Below are 22,804 nucleotides of genomic sequence, written 5' to 3' on the forward strand. Positions count from 1 at the left end.
TTTATTTATGTTTAATTAATTACATTAATTACATCATTTCTTCAAAGATTTACAATTATTCTTTTGGGCAAGCTTTTTTTCTTTAAGTTTTTCTTGAAATTTTAAATGTTGGTGTTTTTTAAGTTATTCTCCTCTTCTGTGTTTGTATTTTGTTTATTCCTGGCATCATAAAAGTCCATTTTTGTTTAATCATTTTGTTGCTGAGGCCTTAGGAGTTGAGTTCTAGATCTCTCCTACTTTGGGGAATCAGATCAAGTTAAAAATACTTCCTTTCCTCAGGGATTCTTTTTTAAGACCAGATATCCCCTTTCCTCAGGTTAGGGTTGCAACCCATCTTTTTTCTGTTACCATGAACTCCAAAGTTCTCCTTTCCTATGATTAGCCTCAAATGAAGCTCTATCCCTTAGATGAGGAAAGAGTATAAGAGGTCTTTTCCTAACATAATTTAAGTCTGAGATTGCCCTCCTCTGACAAAATAGATTTAATTGAAGCTAATATCTGCATTTGATTTGAGAATATGCAAAACTCCATCAATATTTATTGAGGTACTATAGCCCAGTACTACGGTCAACACTGAAAGGGATACAAAAAGAATTTAAAACCTTGTCCCTATATGAATCATATAATAGTTGACACACACAAAAAAAAATGTACATGACGCCAGAGGAGACAGATACACAATTATATTCAATTTTGCAACTCTTGTTTTATAAACCAAAACAGTAAAATGATTTGCCCAATCAGTAAGTTGTACAGGGAGGAAGAAACTAGAGTTAGATGAATTAGTCCCAGGTTTTATTTTATAAACATTAAGCACCAACTTTGTACAAAGCATAGGATGGGGGGGGGGGGGGCTGTACGGGGGGGGGGGGGGGGGAGGGGGTTGAGGGGACAGGATTCAAATGTTTAAATGAGAACTATACACTGCCCTCATGAATTTTATTCATGTCGTAGATACTTAACAGTGAAATTGAACTGTGTACCTTTGAAAGCCCTTGGATAGCTTGGGGACAGAAGGGGGAAGAAATCCTATCGCAAATGATCACAACAAAGTCAGGAGACAAGAATATGCATGGCAAATACTATTGTGAGAAAGAGAGAGGTGCAGGGCAGGAGTAAGACCAACCTGGCAAGAATCTTTTTCATTGCAAAATTCATTTTCTGTTCCTTTTAGTATTGATTTCCTTTTTTGTGACTGATTTGTTTGGGAATTTTCCTAACTTTGTTAAAGCAGACAAACAGAATTTTATCCAAGAGTTCCTCAAGGCCCTGAATCTTCCTAGTTGATGTTTATTATATCTCTCTTTTCTCCCAGGTCTTGGAACAGGTCTGAAAACATTTTAGACTCTCTGTGTCACTATTTGTCTTCAATTCCTTTACAAGTTCCTACCTTCTTCTCTCTCCCACTTACTACATTTTCCCTATCTATTCCTATCTCCTTCCAGAATCACTCCCTTTCCTCATTTTCCCCCTTAAGTCTACCCAAAAGCTAGAGATTGTCAAGGTCTAGTGATGTAGACCTTTGGGGAATACAACCTAATTTAGTAAATTCTGATAGTTAAAAAAAGATATTACAATAAGATTTTAGGGAACATTTAATAGCCAATCCCTCAGATTTAAATGCCTCCCTATTTTGAAATTTTAGAAACTAAGCTGTCTAGTTTTAAAGATTTCTGTGTCTCTTGTAACATGCTGATAGAAAGTAGTCTTAAAATGAATTTGATTCAAGAACTGAGTAACAGGCCAGCTACTCCCTAACTGGTATCTATAGCCCTGGAACTGGTATGAGCAAGGAGTCTGGGAGTGAGTAGAGTGAATAAGAGAAAACAAAAACAGAATTTACGACTTTATTATACTTTACAGCAATGAAGACAAAGATAAACACAAAAGATGAGCACAAAATCTGAGTCGAAGGAGATCTTTTTGATTAAGAGAAATAATAATTCTTACTTTTTCCATTAGCATGAAATTAGAAATACATCACAGTGCAGCTCTGCACTTCAATGCAATTGTTAGTGTAACATTAGCACAGATAGAATTGTATCATAAAAGTATTTCAATAGATGGAACAATCCACCCCCCCTCCCCCAATAAAAGAGTTAGAGTGATTTTCCTTAGGTGAAGAAAACTGGCTAGAGAATTCACAGCTGCTGCAGTTCTTCACTCACACACTCAAAGTTCTTCTTCCCCCTTGAGTGACTTTTCCACCTTTGATTGAGAATAAAAAATGTAACGAGAAATTCATTCTTCTACAAATCCTTACTACCAGCAAAGAGCAGGAAAAGAAATTATCATGCATTTATATTACTATGTGCTGCCTTTTTAAATAGCAAAACTAACAATACAAAGTGGCAAAAAAGAAATACTTAGACCACATGAGTAAATAAATAAAAATCCTGCATTTAGAAAGACAGGACATTCATGGTTAACCCTTTAATTTTTTTTTTGATTCATGCACACTTACAAAAAAATAGACTATTTTATCCAGAAAAAACAGAATATAAGTTCATCTTATGATATTTCTTGGATGGAGTAGAGATTGGCAATGACCCAGACAAGAAATTTAATATTAACAAAAACACTGAGAGAAACATCATTTAAAATTGAATGCTAATAACTGCCTCATGACCATGTACTAACAACCAATAGGGTACCTAGGTAGTGTAATGGGTAGAGCACCAGACCTGGAGTCAGGACTTCTAAAATCACTTATGAGCACCTCTACCTATTTTGTAAAAGAATGTTTTAGCGACATCTTGTTCCTCCCTTTTCAGGCTAGTTTCATTGATTTGCTATAGGTTCCCTAAGTAAACATCTAAAAATAGAAAAAATGGCAACCCTCCCTTCCTTTCTCTTTCTCTCCTCATCCCAACAAATGTAACCCCACCCCCAACAAAGAAACTGATCTTAAATACATTTAGAAAGGAATAGCTGCCAAACTGAATGCTTTTATATTATATCAGTATGAAAGCATCAGTCTGAATCACTGAGCACCAAAACAAGAAAGATGGAAGTCTCTGGTTTTATAGCACCACGCAGTGGCTAGAAGGCATGATGGCAACTTTGGAACCTGCTAATGTCCCACCAGAAGAGACAATAAAATCAAAAACAAATTAGCATGAAAAGTGGCATTTTCTGCCTCAATCCACAAGTTTCCAAATTTTCTAAGGCAATCCAGTTTGAGGCATTTATTTTTTTTAATTTCAGGAAGGAAATAAATGGAGGATGTGAGACATAAGTTTGCACAAATATTCTTTTGATTCAATTTGCCCATGTGAGTTTTGCCTTCATCACCCTCAGTAAGAGTCACAGGTTAGAGTTAAAAGGGACAGTCTGTGTTTCTTTTTTACTCCTCAAGCTCTTTAAAGAATTCCATTAGACCAAGAGAGAAGAACTAGACATTTCATGAGCTATCGGGTTTTTTGGCACAAGGACATAAAATGCTTGGGACAGGAATTTAAATGAAACCCATGATGGTTTTTTTCTCTTGCCTCCATTTTACCACAGAAGTTAAAATAAGCCTGGGTCTGAAGTCAGGAAGACTCATCTTCCTGAGTTCAAATCTGGTCCTTGACACTACCAGGAATAGTTGGAATGACATGGATGAAGAATCAGCAAACATAATTGAAAAAATGTTTGCAGAAAGGTAGGGACCCTGGGCAAGTCACTTAATGTTGTTTGTTTCAGTTTCCTCATCTGTAATATGAACTGGAAAAGGAAATAGCAAACCTCATTGGTATTTTGCCAAGAAAACCCCAAATGGGGTCACAAAGAATCAAGCATAATTGAAATGAATGAACAACAACAAAGATAAGTCACAGAGAACATGGGTTATTCTACCATGTTCAAAAATCTTCTACCAACCACATAGCTTCCCATTTTAAGAAAAGCTAAGGAGATTGTTGAGGTGGATTCATGAAAAATCATGTATTTTTTTTATTGCAGCATAATTTTCAATCAGGAATTCATCTTCCTCAATAGAACATCCTTTTCTCCAAAAGTTAAAAGTGAGTTGGATTTTGATTTTGTTTCATACAGGGTGGGCACAAAAGGTTCTTTGCCGAATTTGTTGTGTTTTGTTTTTGACCAGGCTCACCTCTTAAGAGAAAATTTGAGGACCAGTTCATTGAAGTATATAACCTTCCTTGTAGCTAAAGGACTGTAGAAAATGAATATAACATGTTTATTGTCCTGGAAACACTGTTGAAGGTTTATTTTCAGGGATCCTAGTTCAGAATCCCTTCTTGACTCATCTTCCAAACTAAAATTTCAGGAAACAATTGGCGGCAGTTAATACAGATATTAAGTTTCATCATCTCCTCATTGTTCAAGTCCAAGATTCTGTTTGTCTTTGTTCACTCACTGTTGGAAGTTAGATCAGTGCTGGCTGATTGCAGATAAGAATATGAAGAGAAAAGCTAAATTTCCACAGATATAGGTGACTAAAACCACCTTTTTAAATGCATGGCCCTGAAAGAGAAATGGATATATTTCAGTAAACGCCACTTTGCAGGATGATCTTATATGAAGAAGAATAAAGGGACTCACCTCTGCTTCAGCAGTTGTAAATGACTGAAGAATCTGAATCCTATCATCTTCTAGTATTTGAACTGTCAAAAACAATAGGATTTTATCAAGAGATTTAATAACATTGCCTCTTCTACTTTCCCTCACCCTCTCATCTCTGAGATCCTGAGCTTCTGATTGGTGATACATCTTCTTATCCCACCACTTACTTTCCATCACCCTGCTGGCCCAAAATCTTCTCCAGTAACTGTCTAAGCTGTATGTCTTATGACAAAACTCCTCTGGACTTTTACTTCTTGGCTTTTGTTACTATCTCTACCACCACTCCAGGCCTTCATAAGTGATTCATTCTTAAGTTAATAGCAAGATACCACCACAGGGACTTCTCTAGCATCAGATATACCTGGCATTGCCACCTCTTTCCTGCTGACCAGGATCTGACTCCCCAAACTATAGCTCTTCCTACTCCTGCCTACTATGAGGTGAGCCTCCTGGGGGATTCACAAAATACAGAATCATCAGTTGCTGCCTTCAAAAATAACCAGGTGTCCCCCATCCTTAAAAGAATCAACTGATCCTACTCTACCCAGTAGGTACCAAATTATATCTCTCTTTTCTTGGCTAAACTCGTGGAGAAACACATCTACACACATGCCTCCGTTTCCTCACCTATCACTCTCTTCTAATATTTCTGTATTCTAGCTCCCAATCTCATCCCTCAACTAAAACAACTCTCTTCAAAGTTACCAGTGCTCTCTTAATTGCAAAATCTAACGGCTCTTTCTCAATCTTGAACCCTTGTAACCTTTCTGTATTGTTAGGCACTACTGATTACCTTCTCCTAGATATTCTCTAGATTTTTGGTCACACTGTCTTTCTTGGTTCTTCCCCTACCTTTCTGCATACACTTTTCTCAAAATTCTGTTTGCTGGTTCTTCATTCATGTGATGCCAACTAATCCTGGGCTCTGTCCTGGGCCCTTTTTTTTATTTTCCTTCTATCTTCTCTCATTTAATTCACTCATCAGCTCCAATGGATATAATTAACATCTTAATGCATATAGTTCTCATATTTTTCTTTCTCCAACGCTTTAATCTCTCATCATCAACTGTCTTTTGGATATCTCAAACTGAACATCCTGTAGACATCTCAAAATAAACATTTCTAAAACAGATTTTACCGTCTTTTCCAAAATATATTTCCAAAAATAAAAAAATAAAAAAAACTCCCTCTTCCAAAATTCCCTACTACTGTCCAGGGCACAGCTATCCTCACTCAGTGTCATTCTTCACTCCTTATTCACTCTACATATTCAAACAGTTGTCAAACTTTGGCATTTCTACTTTTAACATCTTTCATTGATATCTCCTCCACTATAATCATATGGCCTACCACCCTAGTTTAGACTCACGTCCTTCTTAAACTCTTACAGCAACCCCTTGGTCTCCCTGATCCAAATCGCCCCATTTTAATTATCTACTCAGTTGACAAAGTGATACTCCTAAGGTATAAGTCAGATCCTATTACCCTCTGTTCAAGAAATTCCAGTGGTGCCTTTTTAACTCCTGGGTCAAAAATAAAGTCCTTTCTCTGGCATTTGAAGTTCTTCACAAGCATACCTCTTTATCCTTCCCAGGCACTTTATACTTTACTCCCCTCCATAAACTCTAAAATAGAGATATACTCCTAGGTCGCAGCTCCAAACCATATCACCTCTATTCCTACCTTCCTTTCAACTTGCTCTCTACCAGAAATTTGGAGTCTATCCCTGGGTCCCAAGAGCATATTATTGTTAATAATAATAATAACTTGCACTTATATACTGCTTTTAGCATCAGCAAAGTGCTTTTAAAATATCTCATTTTAACCTCAACAATAATCTTGGAGAGTGCCATTATCATTCATTTTGCAGATAAGGAAACTAAGACAAAAAGAACTTTGACCTTATCCCACCCAGTTCCCAGTCACTGGCTTCAAACCATACAGCTTTCACTCAATTCCTTTTCAGTTGCTCATTATATATTATTTTCCCCCCAGTAGGACATAAACTTATTCAGGGTAGGGACTAGTTTGCTTGCTTGTATTATATTGTATCCCCAATGCTTGTATAGTGTCTGGAATTTAGCAAATACTTAAGAAATATTCTTATTCTAATATTGCTATTAATATATTATATTACACATATTATTCTATTTATTATAATAAATAATGGTATTTATTTTCTGAAGTCTCCATCAAGATCCCACAATTCTAAATCACGTGAGTATATTTAAATCGCTTCTATTAAATCTTTCTTCAGTGTTTCATCATGGTAGCTTTGTCTAAGAATTCTTAAAAGCTTTATGGTGTTAATCCTACACTAGCAAAGCACAAGTCTTGGCAGGTCCTATGAACCTAGGAAGGTAAGAAGCAGAGGCCTAACAATAAACTAGAATCCTGTGGTCCACGGTCCAATCTAAGCTAAGTCGACTCTTTCTGGTCTCTCCCTCTTTTCAATCCATTCTTCATAAAACTGGCAAATTTGTTATTCCCAGAACATAGCTCTGACAAAAAAATTATTTGAAATTCTTTTGCCAAGTTATATTCCAACGAAATGGATAAATTAACTAGATGGATGGGAATGGAAATATAAATACCCAAATTAACACAATGAGAAATTAAGAATAAATAATTCAAGCTTAGAAAATGAAATTGAACAAATTATAAATGAACTCCCAAAAGAAAAAACAAATAAGGACTACATGGATATACAAGTAAATTCTATCAAGTAGTTTTTTTTTTTAATTAACTCCACTATTACATAAAATGTTTGCAAAAATAATAAAGGAAGTGATCTTACCAATTTTTCCTCTCCTCAAAAAAACTCCAAATGTTTACTTTTATCTCTAAGATAAAATATAACCTCTCCTTCATAGCTGGACTCAAGTCTACTTTTTCAGGCTTATTTCACATTATTTTCCTTAAAAATTCTAAATTCTCACCAAAGTGACCTGATTGTTATACTCTGTACATGCATACTATTTCCTTTCCTATCAACCCATATTTACACATGATAAATCTCCTGCCTTTACACTGACTCCCATGCTTGGACTATATGTATGTTTTCCTCACTTCTTCCTCCTCAAACATTCTAGGTTCCTTTAAAGATCACCTCAAATGCCACCTTCATAAAACCTATCAATCAATAATGGTAGTAGTAGTAGAATAATAAAAACAAGCACTTATATAGAGCTTTAAGGTTTCCAAAGTGCTTTTAAAATATCCCATTTTAATCTGACAACAACCTTGGGGAAATGCTATTATTATCCCTTTTTTACAGATGAGAAAACTGATGCAAACATGGTTAAGTGACTTGCCCAGGGTCATACAGTTAGTAAGTTTCTAAGGTTCAATTTGAACTCAGGTCTTCCTGACTATAGGTCCAGTACTCTACTCTACCACTTAACTGCAATCTAATCAATAAGCAATCATCTATTATGTTCCAGGCACTGTGCATACTAGATGCTAGTGATACAAAAACAAAATGAAACATCTTGCTATTGAGAAATTTATATTTTATTGATCCCCCTAGGGCTCCTCTCTTCCCTTGTCTAAAAATTGTTTGTATTTTTGTTTTGTTTATATTTACTTGTCTCTATATATTGTTCCTCTCCCCTCTCCACAATAAAGATATGAGCTCCTTACTGGCAAATAATAGGTACCTATTAATATTTGATTATTAAATGAGTAAATTAAATCAAAGGGCTTCTTCATCAGAAAACTGGCCATGATGATTATTTTCAGCCATACAACTCAAGAAATAATCTACTAAGTCACAGATGTATTAATGCATGTATTATATATTACTATGTATTAATAAAAAGAACACTAAATCCCACAAAAACTGTGCACAGAAACTAGGATTCAGAGAAATAGGTAGAGAGGATGAGAGTGACAACGATGATAATGATAAGAAGTAGGAATGCCCACCATTCAGCACCACTGGTGGAAAATGCAGCGGTTTGATGCTTCATGGAAAATTATTGTGGATGTTTCCCCATTCTTAACATGGCATAACACCTCATAGAGTAAAGGTCTTCATAGTGTCATTGAATCTTAGGGTTTAGAAGGGACCACCACACCCTATACCAGATGATTAAAAAGCACATCTAAGTTCATCCCACCCATTTATCCATCAAATAGATTGTATGCCTTCTCCCATTCCAATTTCGAAAAAAGCCTGAGATTTCTTCTTTTTTGCACTCAGAGCTCAAGCACACTAAAAGCACACAAAGGTGTACTCTGTTCCCTATTCCTAAGAGACTGTTCAGATTTCTCCACTAGACATGTCGATTTATCAAAGACATGTGACTTCACAGATGTAGAAAATCCTGCTACAAAAGGAGATAACAACCCCTCTATAACACAGATTCTTTTAGTGTTTTTTTAAAACTCAGAGACCAAATGACTCCCCATTAGTCATATAATATCAGAGGCAGGATTTGAACCCAGATCTTCCTGATTACATGTTTAGCACACTGTCCCTTAGCACACTGTTGTTGCCTTTGTGTGTTTTATTCACTAACTCTAATTTAAGTAATTTTAATCATATTCTCAAATCTAGCTAGCTAAAATTCTAATATAAATTCTATCATTAGTTAAAAAGATATGACTTTCCTTAAAGGGCTGAAGAAATGGGGAACCACTCAACAATGCTAAGATTTGTATCATTAGGATAAGGATATCAATGGATTTTTATTGCAATGTTTCCTAACCCTCCCCCAAAAAAGTATTCACAAACTATGATGAATAAACAAATTTTCAAGTGGCTTGGCTATTGTTTTACCTTTCCGTGTGAGCCGGTAGGCATGTATTTCAAGGAGTATTTCAGTGCCAACATGCCAAGCTACAAATCCAATCATTGCATAAGTTTTTGCTGGAGAGGGAAGATCGAGTCCTGGTAAGTCCATACCCAGAAACATTGCTGCCACTAAGTAGAAAACAAAAACAATTTGACAATATTAAAACATTGATAGTAAGAGGGTTTTTTAAAGTATCTATCTAATTTTTTCCTTGATAAATATTTAATGGAACAAAGTTGTCACAAATTAAACAAACAAATGGAGTATATAGGGATAAGGACTAGTCCTGTGTTTTCAACAGCATAGAAAACTGCCTTTATGAAAACAAGTTGGGACTTTTTCTGTAACTTATGATCTTAGAGAACTGTCTAGAACTTTGGAAAAGTAAGTGTCTTGCTTAAGATCATACAGCTACTCTGACCCAGTGGAGTATATATAAACAGGAAGTGCAGTATTCAAGTTCACATGAGCATCAATGGGTCCATGTCAATGGCATGGCCCTGCTCAAAATGTACACAATTATGAGAATTATAATTTCCTCAAAAACACAGATTCCCAACCCCCAAATTTTCATGAGACAGAGCTATTCATTTCCTCAGAATCTTCAGATTTTTCTGTTGTAAGACTAAGAAAATTATTTTAATTCAAGTCTCTGAGCTTTAAGCATGGAACCACAGAACTGGAAAGGATCTGGTCCAAACTATATATATGCGCAAACACACACACACACACACACACACACACACACACACACACACATATATATATATATATGTATATATATATATATATATATATATATAGAGAGAGAGAGAGAGAGAGAGAGAGAGAGAGAGAGAGAATTCTCACTACATGTCTAACAAATGGTCTTCAGTCCTCTGCTTGAAGATTTCCTACCAGGAGGATGCTATAGTATCCCCAAGGAATACATTGGACTTTTGGATAGTGAGGAAATTTTTCTTTATATTTGAATTAAATTTGTCTCTTTGCAACTTCCAGATCCTAGTTCTGCCCTCTAGAATAAAAAAGTCAAAGAATAATTCACGTGACATCTCTGCCCATACTTGAAAATAGCTATCATGATTCCTTTTCCCCTCTCCCAGACTCTACATCTTTAGGCTGGTTGGGATGAGGCACTGCTGGCCAAATGCCTCTCCCCACTGAGAACCTGAGAACAATAATTAGAATGTGGTAGCATTTACCCTATTTAAAACTAAAAAGGTAAAACTTTAAAAATGGAATATTTTGAATAAGCTGATCTGAGGGAAACTTTGACCTAAAAATCTATAGCTATGCTGGAAACAACTTGAGGAAAGTAGGGAGAAATTGAATCAGGTTAAAAACTTTGAGTCTATACACCCCTAAGAGGTCCACAAATGGATTTCAGAGGGATCTATAAATGTTTTTAATATTTGGATAACTATTATAATTAATATGTAATCCTATATGTTTTATTTTATGCATTTAAAAACTTTCTGAGAAGTGGTCCATAAACTTCACCAGACACTTCCACAAGGGTAAGGACCATGACTTAACTAAAGTTCTTCTCCAACAACTAGCAGCATGCTTCTCTACACATAGTAGGTGCCTAACAAATGAACAAAGAACACTATGGGATATTCAAAGATGGGTAAAATATAATCCCTACTACTAAGGAGCTTATGATTGAGCAAAGGGAAACTGATAAATGTTCATAAATTAATATAATTCAAAGTAGTATGTAGAAATTAATGAATTAAACAAGTAAATGCTATAAGAGGTCTTTATTAGGGACAAGGAATCATTTTTTTTACTTGGGCGGAATAGTAGAGAGCAAGACTGAAAGAGCCATCTTACTAAATACTTTCTGGATTTCCTTGTTACTCTCTTCTTAAAAGCCAATTATGTCAATTCTAACACATCCACAAATCACTAAAGCCAACCTGCAATTGGGTATAAAAATAAGCAGCAATTAACAATGACAAAAAGCATCATAATTCCTTACCTGCTAGTATCCTAGCAGCAGTGCCAGTCCCCCAATGAGTCCAATTAAATATCCACCGTCTAACAAAAGAAAGAAATATCCTATAGTCTTGACAATTAACATTTGACAATTAAACAATTATTTATTTAAATAATTAAATTTGTGGGAAAAAATACAAATTTTCCATTGAGGAATTTAATTATTGGTAACATCTAAAATCTTTGCACTATCTAAACCTATTTGCTATCTATTATCTAAGCTATTTAGTATCTAAAAGCTCTAATTTTCTAAAACAATTTTGAAGTGGATCAAATTTGCTGCTGAATTTTATACAGTGTAAGGTCACCATTATTTTTTTAGTTTGCTATTTACCCATGATCCCATTGTTGGAAACATACCCTAAAATTATTGCAAAACATATCAAAGATATTTATAGCATTATTTTTAATTTTAAAAATGGAATCAAACTTAGTGTCTAATAGTAAGGGAATGGTTAAATAAATCATGGTACTTAGTGCAATGGAACATTGTAATATATCATAGGATCATAGATTTTAAAAAGGGGATCTTACAGGCCATCAAGTCCTAACATCATTCTACAAAGGAAAAAAAAATGAGTCTCAGAGCAACTAAATGTCTGAAATATATAATTTCTTCCCCTGCCCTGCCCATATTAGATTGTAATCTCCTTGTACCCCTAGTACTTAGCACAAGTGCCTGACACAGTCATCACTCCATCCACTGTTACCTAGATGCCTTGAATACAAAAAAATCTGGAAATATCTTTATGAAATAAAACAAAGTGGGGGGGAGGGGGGAATCAGAATAATGGAATGGCCATATAAGAATGATGCCACATGAGAGGCAAAGTAGAGAAAATGAATGCATCAAAGACCCTGATGAAACACTGAGGAGTATATATGGATGATTGTAAATATTTTTTTGTATTGTGATCAAATGATTTTTTCATGTAAGTAGCTACAATGCATATTTTGTTGGTTGCATTATTGTTTTATAACTTTTTTTAATTGTGGGGGAAAACCTTTTATTTGATTGTGAAATCAATATCCACTAGCACAGCTACATTCTCTGGTGTTAGTGTGAAAGTGATTCTAGAAATAACAAAAACTGTTCCCCACCATTACCACCAGCACTGCAGACATGTATGCACATATCATGTGTACATGTTTCTTAAGTGCCACTAATCATGGAGTTTGAGCTAAGTTTTGCCTCTTCCAAGAAGCCTTCCTAGATCAAGATGCCACCAACCCTCCTTCAATGATCTGCTCTCCTCTCTACAGTATTTTGCTAGCTAATGGCCTTTACATTCAGAAAATAGTAAATGGAAACATCATACCTTGAATCATGTGATGGCGGCCTGAAAAGTGCTAGAAACGGCTGAAGAATTGCTAATATCATCACAACACAACCAAGGTATGGATGATAGCCTGCTGCCTAAATAGAGAGCCATCATGAGCATAGTCGACTATGTCCCCTTGCAAATAAAATTCAATATGAAAAAAATTCCATGGGTCACCCTGAGGGTACACAAGGATTTCGGCATTAAAATTCCCACCCTCATGTTGCAATTTGCTTCTGGAAATCCCCCCCCAAAAATTACTTTACAATAAATTCCCAAAGAGCCCATTGGCACCAAGCCACTCTCCTTTCCCATTTGTCTAGGTGCTGGTATTCGACATCCACAACCCCCTTCTTAGGAGACATCTCTGACCTGATCTCAGTTTCCAAGGACAAGTGAACTTGTCCCAGCAGCTGCTCTGCTAATAGAGTGACATCTCTGATTGATTTGGGGTCTGTCTGTTTAAAACCTCAGACAGATGGACTAAAACAGGTTGCTACATGACCTCACGTAAAACCTTAAGCTAAGGCTTAACAGAGCATCTCTGACCTAAGAATGACTGAATGAATGAATAGCATTTTTAACTACTTACTATGTTCCAGGCACTGCTACATTGAGATTGAAAAACAATGCTTGGGGGCTTGTTACATTGTGCAGTTTGTTCTCTTTGACCCCTCAGAAGTCAACTTGATCAAGTAGATCATAATGAAAAGAGCTAGAAGAAGACTCAAGTTCAAATCTCATTTCTCCCAGTAAGTAGGGCTTAAGTTCATGTCCTCTGACTCTCTATGCAATGTTCTTTCAACTCTGCTATAAATCAACCAGACTATATTAAACAGACTTGTAATTAGGAGTTTTTGCACTTAGTGGAAAGCCCACAAACCACATTTCAGGAAAGATGAATGAAGATCCAGTTACATGAAGGACAGAGAGATACCACTAAAGGGGCAGGCGAGGGTATGGAGAAAAGAATCCAACAATAGTGGTGCAAGGCCACTGCTGAACAGTGGAGAGAGGAAAAAACAAGTAATTTCCTATTTTAACTAATGTACTAATGGGAGTGGGTAAATGCTCACACCCTATCAACTGTTCTGCCATGCAAATTTCCCTCCTTCAGAGGTCAAGGTGGCTGTTTTCAGCAGGGTCACCATCATGGGAAGACTAGAAAGTCATTCTGTAACTTGTTCTGGTCTTCTAATCCTATTGTTAGGAGGAGCCTTTTTTGACTGATTATATAGCTGGAATGGGAAGTGTTTTCAAGAGGTCTCTTTGCCTCAGTCTCTTCATGTTGGTGCTCTCAAGGTGTCTAGATGATTCCTTCCCTTACAATATCTGGTCAGTGACATTGCTACAAAAGGAGAAGACTTAGGACCTTCTCTGTTCTAAGGATATGTGGTCCTATGAAAGAGCTTCAGTCCTTGGCTTTCTGTTTTGGATGACAAAAGTTGGAGAAAGGTGTGCTGGAACCAGCTCTGGCTTACAATAGTCCATCATTAAATTTTCATTGTGAGATTGATTTATTGTTTTGTTAATTGCCTAGATTTAAGGAAGTTTTAATAAGGAAGATTGAGCTTAAAAGTGATGTATATATATATATATATATTTTTTTTTTCCCAAAATCCTGGTGTTTAAATATTAAACAACATACTCCTAGATTGGAGTATTACCTTGTGAGTTTCAAAAGGTCAGGAGAGTGTTTCAGAGTCTGGGTTTGCAACCATTAGTGCCTCAAGAAGCAAGGAGTGACCCTAAGGAATGATGTTTTGAACCAGATCCCAAGAAGTTTATCTTGAAGTGTGTATCAGGAAGTGAATCTGGTGAACTTGGAGTAAGGAAGATTCATCTTCCTGAGTTCAAGATTGGGCTCACACACTTATTAGCTATGTGATATTGGACAGATCACTTAACCCTGTTTGCCTCAGTTTCTTCATCTAAAAAATAAGCTGGAGAAGGAAATGACAAACTACTCCAGTTTCTTTGCCAAAAAAAACTCCAAATAGGGTCATGAAGACAAGACTGAACACCACTGAACAATGTTCTTTAAAAACTGGGTTAAGAATGGGTCCCCAAGGTATTAGGGGAAATGTTTGTATTTGCCACATCTTCAAAAGTAATGAACCTTTGCAAAAGCTAATCGGTGTGAAGTGGTTAGTGAAATCAGTACTTAAGGATGGAAACAATGGATGCTCAAGCCAATGGTTTGGGAAATTGACATCCCTTGGTTTGATGCCAATAACTAGTGGCAGGGTTCAGCCAGGAGCAAACTAAAACACTAATAACTCTACTTACACTTATTAACCAGCTACTAATTTCCAGTGTGGCTACAACTGACTTCAAATATCCTCTAATTTAATACCCAAAGACAAAATCATTCTACCCTTGATATAGTTCTAACTATTTGCTTGAGACATTCTAAAAGGAAGGTTTTGCATTTCCATGCCACATTTCAAATGAATTCCTAACTATACTCCATGAATGACTATGCATCTTGCTTAGCATAACAATAAACTATTCGTCCTTCTTGTCCCTAAAGTCAGAGTAATCACAAGATTCTTCTATATAATGAATTACTACACTAAAAAACAACAAATGCCTGGTATAGGATGAGAGAGTCAAATATGGCAACCCAACTCTTGTTTTATTTATTTAAAACTGGAATATGGTGGTAGAATATATTGCCCTAAGACTTGTTACTAATAGCACATGTTGTTATTGCTATTTAGTCATGTCTGACTCTTTATGACCCCATGGGCCATACAGTCATGGAGTTTTTTTGGCAAAGATACTGAAGTGGTTTGCCATTTCCTTCTCCAGTGGATTAAGTGACTTATCCAGGGTCACAATTATTAAGTATCTGAGTTCACATTTTATTTTATTTTATTTTTTAATTTAAAACCCTTACCTTCCATCTTGGAGTCAATACTGTGTATTGGTTCCAAGGCAGAAGGGTGGTAAGGGCTAGGCAATGGGGGTTGCCCAGGGTTATACAGCTAGGAAGTGTCTGAGATCAAATTTGAATACAGGACCTCCAGTCTCTAGGCCTGGCTCTCAATCCACTGAGCTACCCAGTTGCCCCCCTGAGTTCACATTTTAACTCAGGGTTTCCTGACTCCAAACCCAGGGCTCTTTCCACTCTATCCAGTGCTCCATCTTCCTACTAATAAGCCCTACTTTTCATGTCATTCCACAAAAATTCATAGTAACCAGTTAGAGAGGAAATAGTGTGGGTTCTGAAAGGAAAAAAAAAAAGACTGTATGCTGGAGAAACTACAATCCCCAGCATTCTCTACAACTTTGAGAAAATTGTGTGCTGGGGAACTACATCCCCCAGCATGCCCTAGAGTTTCTTTCCCCCTACTTCCTAGTTTGGGATTGGTCTATAAAGGGACCAATCCTATACCAAGGGGGGACCTTTGACTGGGACTGGGAGTTGGTTCATGGGAGTGGAGTGGAGGAGAGAGCTTGCCGGGGGAAGAGACTTTTTTTTTCCTTAATAAGGTTTTTTTCCCCCTTGATCTGCTTCCTCTGCTTTCATCATATTTTATTTCAATAGTTTGTCTTCCTGATCCACAATACTCTTTGAAAAGGAATTTAGAGTATCATTTCTCCATCACCCTAGATGACATCCACCTAGTTTACAGGTCTTATACTCTAATTTACAATAATGAGGACTTTTGCTTTGACACTGAACAGTAAAACTTTTCAAATCTTCTAACTTCTTTTCCATAAACTTTTTTTTGATACTTTGAGGAAGCTAGGATATTGATGATGTGGGCATTGATATAGGCCATCTCTTTGCCATGCTGCCTATACTCTGGTCACCATCCTTATTAATAAAGGTGTGGATTCTTCAATTATTCAAGTAAAAATATTCATAATAGCAATTGACATGGCACTTTAAAGTTTCAGACTTTTTATTACACAGACCCAGAAAGTTTTAGGTAGTGTAGTTATTAATATCCCCATTTGCAGAAAAGGAACCTGAAAGTCAGCTTAAGTGATTTGCCATAAATTATCCAGATAGCAAACATCATTTTGTGTCCTACATCATAGGTAGATTTATTTCTTTCCCTCCCTTTCTTCCCTCTTCAGTTTCCCTTTAAGTATTAAATTCTCTATCAGAATGTAAACTCCTTGAGGATAGGAGTTGTCTTTCTACCACTATTTGTATTTCCAGAAAGTATAGTGCTTGACAAATAAATGCTTTTAAAAAAAATACATGTTGACTTGACTTGACTTACCCGACTCCAGCCTTTTCTATATATGAAAGGAAGTACAAAGCCAACAATCGTGAGGCCAGAGGTACAGAGCATGAGAATTCGGTGTATCTAGAAGGATAAAAATAATGAAGTATGTAAAGAGCTTTCCAAGTAAAAGATTATGTTGATCCATGAAGAGCTTGGCCTAGGATATGCATGTGGGTCGGAGTTCATTTGACAGCAAAAGTAAAAAATGTCCCTGGTGTAAAGAATATAAAGGTTGTGGAAAAGCTATTTAATGAAAAAAGTGAGCCTTGAACAGGTCATTATAGGAAGTTTAAGATTTGAAGAGGTAAAAAGGATAAATGAAGATATTCTAGGTAAAAGGAAATAGCATAAATGAGGAAGAAACAAGGTACATAAGCCTTGATAGAATAGTAAAGTTTTATGAGTGAGGAAAGAGAATTTAAGTTAGATAGGGAATATAGGCTTACAAGGCTATAAAAAGGTCCACTGAAAGCTGGCAAAAGAGCAAAAATAATTAAAAAGAACCAAAATGTGTGGAAAGGAATCTGGTTAGAATTAATGTGGTCTTGGGCTGCCTTAGAAGAGATATACCTTCCAGGATTAGGTAGGTAATTGGTTGACCTCTACTCTACCCTGGCCAGAGCCCATGGATGGTATTATATTCTTTTCTGAGCACCATATTTTAGGAAGGATTCTGATAACTGGAAAGTGTCCGGAGGATAGCAACTACATTGGTGAAGTATCTCTTGACTCCATGCAATATAAGGATCATTTGAAGGAGCTGAGAATGGTCAATATAGAAAAGAAAAAAGGAAGAGAAGGAATGAGAGCTGTCTTCAAGTACTTCAGCAATGATCATGTGTAAGAGGGATTAGGCTTGTACTATTTGACCCCAGAAAGAAAGATTAAGAGTAATGGGACTTATAATGGGCTGCTTCTGGAGCTAGTGTTGACCCCACACATACTTGAAGGTCTTCAAGCAAAGACTGAGTGAATGACTTCATATCCTTTATACAATAAAGAGGATTTTGACAGTAATAAATTTTCACTGAGCACCTTTCACTGAGAGCCCTGCACAGGACGTTAGAGACTGGGGAAAATAAAAAATGTGGTCTTTGTCCTTGAGGTAGATTGTGCTCACAATAACAATATCACTGAATGTCAGAGCTGGGAGGGGACTTAGAGATCTAGTCCAATTATTATTATGATAAATTTTACAGATCATTAAAAAAATAACTGGGATTCTTTTATAGTTATGGGTTGAACCAGGCAGTAGCTAACATCCCTTCCAACTCTTAAACTCTATGATTCTATAAATGTTTTAAAATTGAACATTCATTATGGAAAAGTTTTTTTAAAGGCTCTGTGAGGCCAAATGGGGAAGATCATGATAATTTTATAGATAAAAGGGAGGTATTTTAGTAAAGCTCTAAAGGTTGGATAAGGATTCAGACTTTGAAGAGAGAGGGCATTACTGGCATAAGGAGCATTGTGGGTGAAGGCATGGATGTGATAGAGTACAGAGCATCTTTCAGAGAACCAAAATTGGTCTACTTTGGCTAGAGACTAAACTTTGTGAAGAAGAGTAATATGAGATAAAGCTAGAAAAGTATCACTAGAGTTCAATGACACATGCCTTGAATGCCAAGTTAAGGCTTTTAAACTTTGCTCAATAAGCAACAGGGAGCTTTTTAAAGATTTATAAGCAGAGATATTGATAGCCAGTTCTGCAATAAAAGAGGTTGTTCTTGCAGAGATAGAAAGGAAGGTTTAAGAAAGGATAGAGTAAAAACAGGAAGGTCCATTAGGAGGCTACTGAAATATTTCTAGAGAATGGAAATGAGGGCCTATAATAAGGTGATAAGAGTATGAGTAGAAAGGAGATAATGTAAAAAGAGGGAAGGAAGGGAATTGGCATTTATTAAGCACCTACTATGTGCCGAGTACTTTGCTAACCACCTCACAAATATTATTTCATTTGACAATTGAAAAAAGAAGGACTTGGTGACCCCTTAAATATGAAATATGAAGGTAATGGAAAAGTCAAGGATGATACCAAAATTTCAAACATGGGAGACAGGATAAATAGTGGGACCAGGAAAAAAAAATAGTAAAGTAAGGTAGAGGAATAAATTTAGAGGGGAAAGTTATTGCTGTGTGTTTCTATTAGAATGTATATTCCTTGAAGACAAGAACTGTTTCACCTTTATCTTTGTATCCTTTTATCCTTTGCATCTTTTTCACATAGCCATCTTTTAGTAAATGTTCATTGAACTCAAATGCTACAGATAGGTCAAAGATGAGAACTGAAAAAGTCCATTGGCTTGGCTATTTGAATTCCTTCCAATTCAATTTAACTCACATTTGAGCACCTAGTGCTCGCTGCTATTACATCAGGTCCCAGATAATATTAGAAACAATTAAAATAGTCTGATTTGCAGAATTTCAAAGACGGTAGGCTACCCAATAGCCATGAAGTTCACAACTAAAAAAAAATGCTTAACAGCTTCCAAGAAGGAAAGAAAATGAACCCATTCAACTTCCAAAGAATTTTTAGGAAGCCATTCCTTTTATTAAACCTAAATCTGACTCCTTGCCTCCTTACCCCTACTCCAACTGAGCTGCTAGTTCTGCCTTCTGAGTCCAAGGAGAAAGAATAAGCATGAGCCCTCTTCCAAGGGATAAAGCTTCAGATACTAAAACAACACTCTCATGTCTCTACTAGTATCCCTTTCTCAAGCTAAATACCTCTTTTTCTTTCAACTAATGTTTATTCAGCATAAGCTCAAAAGGGAGCTCACAGAAGAAAATAGTTTTTTCCTAACACTAAACTAATTTCACAGCTCTTACTAGAGTACTCCTTCCTGCCTACCTGAAACCAGGCTGCCTCACCAAAGAGGAAGGCTTTGGACCACACAGGTTTGAAGAATCGGGCAACCAGCACACCAATGCTCCCAGTTGTCATCCAGGCCACAAACATGAATGCACCTGCCAGAGAGAAGACATATCACTCAACGTATGCCATTGTGATTCCTTTCTAAACTAGCTTTTAATTTCTAAACCAAATATGCAGGCACATAAAAGAATAGGAAAAAACCCTCAATTAATATCAGTGTGAATATCATTTTTTAAAAAAGAGGAAAAGAAAACACCCATTTTCCAAACTACATTTTTCAATGATTACTTTGGACTGACCCAAACCTTTCAAGAATAATGAGGAAAGGAAGCACCAATTCTGAGCATAAACATTCCTAAAAATGGAGCCACAGATGTGGAATATTATATAAATTCAGATTCTTTCAGTATATTAATTGGTTTTCCTGAAATTTTTATCTTTTTCTTTTTAAAAAACCTTTGTAATAAGGAATGCTAAAAGTGGGGAAGAAGAGAAGCAGAGAGAAAATCTAAGTGATATAAAAGCATAATATATCAATTGAAACAATTTTTTTTAATTGTGGGGGCAGTAGGGTGACTCAGTGGATTGAGAGCCAAGTCTAGAGATGAGAGGTCCTAGGTTCAAATCTGGCCCCAGATATTTCCCAGCTGTGTGACCCTGGGCAAGTCACTTAACCCCCATTGTCCCCTAGCCCTTACTGATCTTCTGCCTTGGAACCAATTCTCAGTATTAATTCCAAGATGAAAGGTAAGGGTTTAAATAAAAAGAAAAGAAAAATTTGACAAACATTTATTATCTACTATATGTGGATGCTAGAAAAGTTATGAGTTTTTGATAATTTTATATCTAATTTTATATCAACACCATTGTCAAGTAGGGATATATAGCACATATGCAAATAACTAAAATGTAGAATAATGCATGGTAAGTGCATCAGAAAAGTATAAAAGAATTATTCAAGGCCCAAAAATGATACAGGGTTATCACATCATTGGAGATGACCATAGAAACCTTCCTAGAGGAAGTGGCACTTGAATTGGATTTTTAAAAGATGAGCAGAAGTTCAAAGGCAAAGAATGGAACAAAGGTGCAATTCCAAGTGTACAGAAGAGCATAGGAAAGGTAATGTAGTAAGAAAGTTCAAGAAAGGCATTCATGAAAGACGAGGCAAATAGTCCAATTTGGCTGAAATTAGGAGATCATGGAGAGGAATAATATGAAATAAAACTGAAAAGGTTTAATAGCATCATTTATATGAAAGATGGTTTGGAAGAAGGGAAAGAACAGAGAAATCCCAGATAGACTTTTAAATCTATTATTCAATGTAAAAAAAAAACAACCACATTCTATGGAAACAGTGTATGTGCTCTAAAAAAACCTAGCAAGAATATCCAGTTATTCTAAGGAAACAAATGTTAGCCCTTCTTTTTAGAATCTAATCCCCTCTCACTTTTTCAGAATGGTACCCATTATGGGGCTGGCCACATAAACTGATTGACAGGCATTTTATTTTGTACTAGAGCAGGGCAGCATCCTCAAAATAAAAAAGAGTTCCTCTAATTAGTTATAGGAAACAAGAAGTCATTTTCTCCCAAAGGAAATTAATTGGTCATCAATGTAGAAAGCAACATTATAAAGTTATTTTTGTTTTCTCAGGAAAAAAATGTCATATTAATTGTGTTCCTCCAGTTTCTAACAAATATTACCTAGCAATGAGATGGCTAATGCTATCTGTCATGTTCCAATGCTCAGAAATATCATTTGTTGGCAACTAAATTACACAAACCACACTCTAAGTCAATATTTAATCTTTATCAAAAAACTTCATCCCACAAAGTGATCATGAAACCAAACTTGCAGGGCAGCTAGGTGGGTCTGTGGATAGAGAGCTAGTCTTAGAAGTGGGGGGAGGGGGGTTTCAAATCTGACTTCAGATGTTTCCTAGCTATAGGACTGGGCAACTCATTTATTTCCAATTACCTGGCCCTTACCACTCTTCTTCCTTGAAACCAATGTTTAGTATCAATTCTAAAAATGGAAAGTAAGGGTTTGGGGGGGAGGAGAAAAAAAATACACTTGCCATGAAGCTTCAGGAGGAGTGGAGATCTGGAGCCTCCTATATTCTTTGGATGGGCAGTCACATCATGCTTTTCACTGGTAATCAGAGGTTGTTGTGAATGCTTATGAATCTGACCTAAAAAAGATGTTTATATAAGAAACACAGTTATTTACAATAAAAAGATAATTAAATAAAAACTGGAAACAAATACCTTGATTGGTTTCTCAAATGGTCAGAAGCCTTATCTCTTAATTTTCTATTCATTCATCCAAATCATATTTATCTAGCACCCAATTCTATGAATCCTGCTAGGCTAGGCACTGAAAGGGTATGAGATGAAATGGGTGGGAGAAAGAAATAAGCATTTCTATAATGCCTACTATGTTCTAAACATTGAACTAAGAACTTTAATAATTTTTTTCCTCATTTAACATTCACAACAGCCCTGTGCAGTAAGAATATGTATACAATCATGTTGAAGAAACCAAAAATATAAAGGCAAAAAAATTAGGAGGTGATGAAACCAAGCAAGTAGTGAAATACGTGGTATTAAAGAATAAAAGTTTTATGAAAGTCTTGGGGGAGACCATTTTGGGCTATTCATCAGGGAATATCTACTGGATAAAGTAAGCCTGGAATTGTGCTTTGAAATATGAGAAGGGCTCAGATAGATGGAAGAGAGGGAAAGGATAATTCCATTTCCAGAGTTGGGGGAAGGAAGCAGCATGAGTAATTGGTTTCTTCCAATAAGAGAAGTAATTAGTAAGCAAGTATCACATGAAGAGCAATGAAAAGATTCATCATGAAACTGATGACAAATTAGCACACAAAAAAGTGGCAAAGAGTATCTCAAATTAATATATAACAGGAATAGGAGTGAGGAAAGAGTCAAGGATAACAGCTAGACAACCTATATACCACTTAAATACTGA

At 36.1% G+C, this 22,804-nt stretch overlaps 1 protein-coding gene across 1 annotated transcript in view; it reads right to left on the bottom strand.

Moving 5' to 3' along the window:
* Positions 1-1,834: 1,834 nt before the first annotated feature.
* The window catches only part of FRRS1 (ferric chelate reductase 1), a 53,769-nt gene continuing 32,799 nt past the window's right edge, over positions 1,835-22,804 (bottom strand). Inside the window, exons 9-16 of the mRNA XM_001381821.4 lie at positions 21,894-22,007; positions 19,790-19,905; positions 16,933-17,019; positions 12,689-12,786; positions 11,353-11,411; positions 9,353-9,496; positions 4,549-4,610; positions 1,835-4,470 (exon numbers count right to left, since the gene is read on the bottom strand). Of these exons, the coding sequence (XP_001381858.2) occupies positions 4,378-4,470; positions 4,549-4,610; positions 9,353-9,496; positions 11,353-11,411; positions 12,689-12,786; positions 16,933-17,019; positions 19,790-19,905; positions 21,894-22,007 (773 nt within the window). The 3' untranslated portion in view covers positions 1,835-4,377. The remainder of the gene's footprint in view (positions 4,471-4,548; positions 4,611-9,352; positions 9,497-11,352; positions 11,412-12,688; positions 12,787-16,932; positions 17,020-19,789; positions 19,906-21,893; positions 22,008-22,804) is intronic.

Source organism: Monodelphis domestica, chromosome 2 (genome assembly GCF_027887165.1).
Source record: "Monodelphis domestica isolate mMonDom1 chromosome 2, mMonDom1.pri, whole genome shotgun sequence".
Classification (NCBI taxonomy): domain Eukaryota; kingdom Metazoa; phylum Chordata; class Mammalia; order Didelphimorphia; family Didelphidae; genus Monodelphis; species Monodelphis domestica.